The 7,418-nt window shown below is 29.6% G+C and overlaps 1 protein-coding gene across 1 annotated transcript; it reads left to right on the top strand.

Moving 5' to 3' along the window:
- The first annotated feature begins 1,956 nt into the window (after positions 1-1,956).
- LOC134686455 (uncharacterized) lies at positions 1,957-3,545 on the top strand. The gene is made up of 2 exons (XM_063546119.1): positions 1,957-2,041; positions 2,980-3,545. Exon 2 carries the CDS (start codon positions 3,003-3,005, stop codon positions 3,426-3,428), a length of 426 nt encoding a protein of 141 aa, XP_063402189.1. The 5' UTR covers positions 1,957-2,041; positions 2,980-3,002; the 3' UTR covers positions 3,429-3,545.
- Positions 3,546-7,418: the final 3,873 nt, after the last annotated feature.

The following is a 7,418-nucleotide window of genomic DNA, read 5'->3' as shown; positions in this document are numbered from 1 at the left end:
TTCACCTTCGTTCATTATTTTGTATATTGACCAGAACTTATGTTTGGAGAGGAGTATATTCATTTTTTTTTACAGCTAAAGGTTCAACATTTAATTTACCACAATATATCAGTCTTGAGTCGCCTTCAACAAGGTGTAACAAAATACGACATAAAAAGGTAAAAAAAAACATGTACAAGGTAAATAAAAACTGCACTTCATATCCGTACGACCAAAGGGCTTTGTAAAATTATGGTCTTAGGAACTCGTGATTTACGGGGCAGGTTTGGTATTTCAAGATATCCTTCATTATGATAGTAAACAGGGAAAATTGATCCTGCTTCTAATGCATACCAATATGAATGTTAGTGTACGAAATAATGAATGCACAGACGAACGATAGTCCTTAAATATAATGACCAGTATAAACATAAGTATTGTTATTTCAGGCAATGAAATCAAAGACGACTGTTGTGTTTGTGTTAACATCACTGTTTGCAATGGGTAAGTAATGAATAATAACAAACATTAACATTACCTAAAATAAACTAACAAAAAACATCCTACAAGGAGAAATAAATTATCCATCAAAAGCATCTCAAAAGAAGAACAATGATAATGAACAACTGCAGCTGTTACTAACCTGACTTGGTGAGGAGTTTTCAATTGAATAACATAAATGTTGGATATGTCCAATTGTACATGTCATCCACTTTCAAAAGCATAGCTTTTTAATTGTCCATCAGCTTTAACTTAGAATATAACATATAAAATGGGAAAAACACACATATTCATATTAGTATACAAAAATGAATGATTGTAATAATTACACAAATTTGTGCATTTTGCTTTTTCGAAAACAATGAAAGAAAACTAAAATTAAAATTATTTAATATTTCTTTATGGCAAAAAGGGAAATTCTGGCGGGTTATCGTGCAAACATAAATATTGTGTAACTAGTCAAGTTGATAGCAATACCATATAAGTATATAGATAATTACTCAATTTCGACTTTAATCAACTTTAAAAAAAAATCTGTATATTCACAGGTGAACATTTTAAGGAAACAGTTATCTCGGCTACCATTGGTGGAACAATAACCTTGAAGTGTCCACCTCTAGCACATAATGTGTCTGCTCAATGGGTACATCTAGACACTAACAAAGTGTTATCTGATGACTGGCAAATGAGTCCTAAAATATACAACGAGAGTAGCAGCCGGAAATTTGAAATCACTGGAAATCCTTCGGAGTATAATTTGAAAATTAATGATGTTGACAATAAAGATAAAGGCAATTATAAATGTGACACTAAAATAGATGGAAAACCCAGGTCTTTATTTTTCAGCTTAGTTATTAGAGGTACGTTATGTCAGCGCTAGCATCATGTGAGAAATTAGTTTCTAGTTAAGAGCAACACTTTAATAAAGTCACAGTAATATATGAATTGCATAGAAATAGATGAAATATTTAAATGAGGACACTAATGTAAGAATACATAACTTTCTTTTCGATTTCAATATGGAAATTCTTGCCAATATATGTGTTCTCGATTATTATGTTCTTTAAACTAAGTATGTTTTCGTGACTTAACTTTGATTATTCTATAGCAGAAGTTACGATTGCTCACCAATTGAACAGTTTGATTTAATAAAACGAATTGCAATCGCGTCTGAACGTTGTATGAACCGAAATAGGTGGGGGTCAACACTTACAATAAAGTCACAGTTATCTATTACAACTAGTCAAGCAAATAGAGTTTTAAATTCAGACGCGTCTAACATTGGATATATTACTTAAATATGGATTTACCTATCCTGCTTTTAGTTTATGCAAATTAAAAAAGAGATTGATAAAGTGGTATGCATATCACTTCCTTCAAATTTGGCAAATCTAGTAATTGCAGTGGCGGAAGAGGGTAGACGGCATATTTCTTACATCCAAAACCTTGGATCCTCACCAAATTGTATTAACATAAGATAATGTCGGATTTTTTTTAGAATATCAACAGAATAATGGCTCAGAAGAATATTCAACGGAAATTAACTTTCAAAAGCCAGAAGGTATGGGTAAAAAAAATGTTTTACATGTATATTATTATTAAACGGTAAGAACATTTGTAAATAAGTTATTTGGTGTTTAATATCAGTAAAAGAAAATTCAAAGTTTGAAAGAAAGAAAATTCAAAGTTTGAAAGAAAGAAAAATTGAGACAGAAGGGAAAAAACAAATAGCAATTCAATATGCCACCTTATGACAAATACTTTTGATATATTTAATGTTGGAAAATATATATGATATGAATACAAATTATATTTTACATTGCTTTAATTTATTTATTTGAATTTATTCATTTATGAAAAAAAAAACATTTGAATTTTGGTGAAACTTGGTGTACTTTGCATCTGTTCTAAGTCAGGAATCTGATGTACAGTAGTTGTCGTTTGTTTATGTAATTTATACGTGTTTCCCGTTTCTCGTTTTTTTTTAATATAGATAAGATCGTTGGTTTTGCCGTTTGAATGGTTTTACACTAGTAATTTGGGGCCCTTTATAGCTTGTTGTTCGGTGTGAGCCAAGGCTCCGTGTTGAAGGCCGTTCATTGACCTATAATGGTTTACTTTTTTAAATTGTTATTTGGATGGAGAGTTGTCTCGTTGGCACTCACACCACATCTTCCTATATCTACTGTTCAAATTGAAGTAAGTATTCTCTGACACAAGGTATGCATTAGGTTCTTCCATTAAAAAAAATAAGCAAAAACAAAACGATACATAAATAAAAAGCCAACAAGTGTCCAAGCTGTTACCATAGCAACCACAAAATTGTATGTGGAACTTGATATAGAATTTGGTATATCTCAATTATTAGAACATTTTTATAACAAATTTTGAGCCAACTCTGCGACATGTCATTTCCGCATGATTTTGATGCTTACATATTTTGAATCTTAATACCCTTATTACGACGAATTAATGGATACATTAAATCTTTCTTTACAGGATTTTCAATCTACCTATGGATTATGATCTTCGTGCTTGCAATTATATGCATCTTCATACTACCATTAATGGTTGTGGGTGTATTAAAAGTGAAACGATCAAATCATGGACAAAACGGAACAGATACAGACACAGAAAGAGCACCAGAATTTCTATATGAAACAATAAATGACACAGGGGTTATTCGTGCACCGTCGTCAGACTCATCAAGGTCTAACATTACTAACTTGAGACCAAGTGAACATTCTCTCGGGTCTAAAAGGTCTGTTACCTTATGTAGTGATTCTAATAGTGTGCCAAGTCGATCTTATGCAACCCAGTTATCTGTCCATATTCCAGACATATTTTTCGACAACAAAACTGATTCTGAAACCTCAAGTACACAAAGCTTAGACAAAACTCTGGGTCTGGTCTATGAACCTCAGTACATTAATGATTATCATACTTGATTAACTTGGAGGTGGTGACTTCAAAGACGAATTATATATTATGATGATTGTTCACTTGATATAAGCCTCTGTTAATTGTATTTGAGTTGACTTGAAGGAAAGTATACGAAAATAATTGTATTCAATGATGACCGTTTCATTTAATGTTTTGATAGAAAATTAAACAAGAATGTTTATTGTGGCATTATGCAAACGAACAGCAATAACTTTTGAGATTGTGACACAGTTATGATTGCTGTACCAATATTTTGACTATTTTACCTTTTATGTCATGTTTGTTCACGCATCGTTGCAAATATAATGAAAATTTGATGCGACTGCCATACAAGTGAGAGGTTGAGTGCTATAAAACAAGGTTTAATACTCTATTTTATACATTTGAAAATGCCTGTACCAGGAATATGACGGTTGTTGTCCATTGGTTTGATGAGTTTTATCATTTGATTTTGACATTAGATTAGCGTCTTTCCGTTTCGAGTTTTCCTCGGAATTCAGTACTTTTGTGATTTTACTTTTTTCCATTACAATTTCTAATGTCTGAGAGACTAATTATTTACATTGCTGATCTTGTGTATGCTTAAATATAAAACAGAGTGCAGTCACTTAATTATATAAAAAGGAGAAAAGAATGAGGTCATTGTTTGGTATATTGATTCGAATATCAATATACTGATGCATCTTTCAAATAACATCCATGACATAAGTCTTTCAAAAATTAAATTTATACTAAGCTTATCTATTTTCACTTGAACTTGAAACCTCTTACTTTAAATACAAAACTAGCGAAATTGTCTCATGTTGATGTCTTGGCATTACTATTGATTTGAGATACAATTTTGCCCCTCTCCATGTTTTGTTCACCGTCTGCTCTCTTATTCAAGATCTTTGTTATTGTATTTTATGCTCTGATTGTTTATTGGAGATGCTATACATTACAATGTCTGATACACATGCAAATAACACATGCCTTTAAATATGAGTCGTCAGGTAAAACATATGTACCAAAAGACACATAAAAACAAAACATTTCTAGAGGTCAAAATATGGTCTTCACAACTGAAAAGTGTCAAGGAAAAACTATGACTATATTTTAACCGTCTTAAATATTCCAAATATACAAAGTAACGTAACCATAAACTGTATAAATCTTATATACATTTTCATCTTCAATGAGTTCATTCTTTCCTTAAAAGATTATATTTGTAAATAATTGACCAGCATCATGTTTATAAATCTGATCTTACAGTGATCTGTTGGAATTCGATGCGAAAGGGAGAAGATAAGCTAGCCTTAAAATCCAGGTTTTATCCACTATTTTCGACATAAGGAAATGTCTGTACCATGTCAGGAATATTGAAGTTCTTATCAATTCGTTAGATGTGTTTGAGCTTTTGATTTTGCCGTTTAATTAGAATCACTCTGTTTCCTCGGAGTTCTGTATTTTTATGATTTAACTTCTTGTAAACATTGCTTACTTTGGGAGTCAAATATCAGCATTACCATTAGTATTGTTACTACAACGATTCTATAAATGAGAAAACACTGTTAAAAAGACAAATTAAAAAGAAACAATCATTTATTATAGAAAAATGAAATGTTGAGAAGTTTTATCACAGATATAACATCATCAAATTTAAAAATATATTTGATATAACAATTTTTTTTTAAATGAAAAATACATGATAACTATAAATGGTCCCAGGTTTATATATTTTTTTTTTTTTTTTCAAATTTCAAAATATCTATCAGTATGGTACGATATTACGATAGGATGCTAGGAGATATAATTATAGGAAACAACATTTTTTAGTATTGTGCATACACATTTTTCCACCATGATTGAGTTATAATAAATAAACCTAAGAACAATATTTTCTGCTTCATGCTTTTTCAATCAACAGCTAGTAGCCAATAAGTTATTTAAACAAAATAAAAGCTTTAAGGTTGTTGCAAGAAACTTACAAAAATACATCACCCTTTAAACTCAAATGATCATGTTTGTTGACATAGTAAATATTGCTTACGAGTTCTTTATCAACAATCATGGGTCAAAAGTATTCCAGGAAATGAACAATTAGTATTATTTCCCTACAACACCTGCTGTTCTATATATCCAAAAGTGTAAGGTCTCTGCATAAATAACTAATACAATAGAGTTTTAAACACATTCAAACAATTTAAAAAGTTGAAACATATTTATATTGTCATCATTTATTTCATTTATTTCTATGTAACCATCTCAGAAGTGAAAACAGTCAGATTTGAGGGGACATGTTACATATCAAATCAGTCATGTCTATGCTATTTACTGTATTAGTCATGTTTTATCATATATATATGACCAATTAGCTGTTGAAATATAGTTTTTTAAATAAATACTAAACTGGTTGAATCATCGAATATTTCTCTGGAACATATTTATAATGTAGTTCCATGTTTTCAGTATAGAGTTTTTTTATTTTTATCTTTTTTAAATGGTATTGATTTTCTATTTTAACTGTTAATTACTGATCAATATTTGTAAATGTGAATTTGCTATCTTAGTTTTCCTACGAAATGTGTAATTTGTTAAAAGTTACGTATAACAACTTTTCGTTGAAATCTATATAATTGTGGTTAGTTAATTGTAAATTTTGTTAAAGCTATTTTGGCATGCACAACTTTTTCAAACTTAATAAATTGCCTTCAATAGTCACTTTGTATTCTTTTTTTTTTAAAGGAAACTAGAGATTTACAATACAAACAATTAATAAACTGACAGGAATTTCACAAAATATTAGAAATTAACCAAAAATATGATAGCTACTTTACAAAGTAAAGTTACAAAAAAGACACATAAAAACACTTCATTCTGGGTTTTTTTTATCAACTTTTCAGCTTATAATAATTTTTAGTGTACACAAATAGAACATACAAAAAGGTAGCAGGGGTGTACTTTCAAAAAACATCTTTTTCATGTAGCAAAGGCAGTTGTCTTTACCAATATCTTAAAAACTTCTTTAAAGTTAATGAACTACCGTTATTATTTCACAAGTCAAGTATACATTGATTGAAGAATGCTTTATCAAAACTTCAGTCATCGCTAATTTCAGTGAAACCTATCTGAGATGGTACTTGACCTGTCAGTCAAGGGTCCAACATCATTTTATTCAAACATATATAAAATATGATTTAAACCTGTGAGAACACCATTTTAAAATGAAACTCTGAAAACATGCACACTATGAAACTTTAAAGGAAACAAAGTCAAATTAGCTCTTTTCCATGATGGTAATAAATACAGAATCTGTTGAAGGGAAGGATGTGATTGAATGCTCAAATGTCACTGATTATGTCACCAATAAAATGGAGCAAATTGAAAGACCTAATTCTATTAAATAAGTTTGAAAACTGAATTCTTTGCGTCAATAGTTATCAAATGTACCAGGATTATAATTTAGTACGCCAGATTTTATTTACAAAAATTAACCTTAGACCTTCACTGTATTGCACATTGCTACTGAGTTAAGGTTGTTTCTCCTCTGTTTTAAAATAATGAGCTTTCACAAAGACTTTTATAAATTAATAGTATATAAATAAAGGAACTATATATTACAAAAAAACAGGCATATTTCTTTATCTTTAAAATAATCAATTGAACATTTTTGGCATCTCTAGATTTTTTATACATTAAACATTGACCATGTTGACAGTTTTTTTTCTAAAACTATGAAAATTATTTTATAAAATCTTCAAAAAATTGCTTTTAGCACTATATGTGATAAAAATAAAGAAAAGAAAGTGGGGTTTAGCTAGCACAACTTTTTATTAATAGTACTACATGAAAAAAACTAGAGGATTCTGAACGTCTGACAAAAGTCCAAAAAAAAAGTAGCGAACATCTTTAACAGAGTGATACACAAAAAAAGTAAATCTTGCATATCAATTTTTAAAATACAAAATTATAACAGTAAATTGGAGATCAATATAACATATTCTGAAAGATAAATT

Source organism: Mytilus trossulus, chromosome 10, assembly GCF_036588685.1.
Source record: "Mytilus trossulus isolate FHL-02 chromosome 10, PNRI_Mtr1.1.1.hap1, whole genome shotgun sequence".
In the NCBI taxonomy this organism is placed as follows: domain Eukaryota; kingdom Metazoa; phylum Mollusca; class Bivalvia; order Mytilida; family Mytilidae; genus Mytilus; species Mytilus trossulus.
This window is presented reverse-complemented; position numbering and strand designations above follow the sequence as displayed.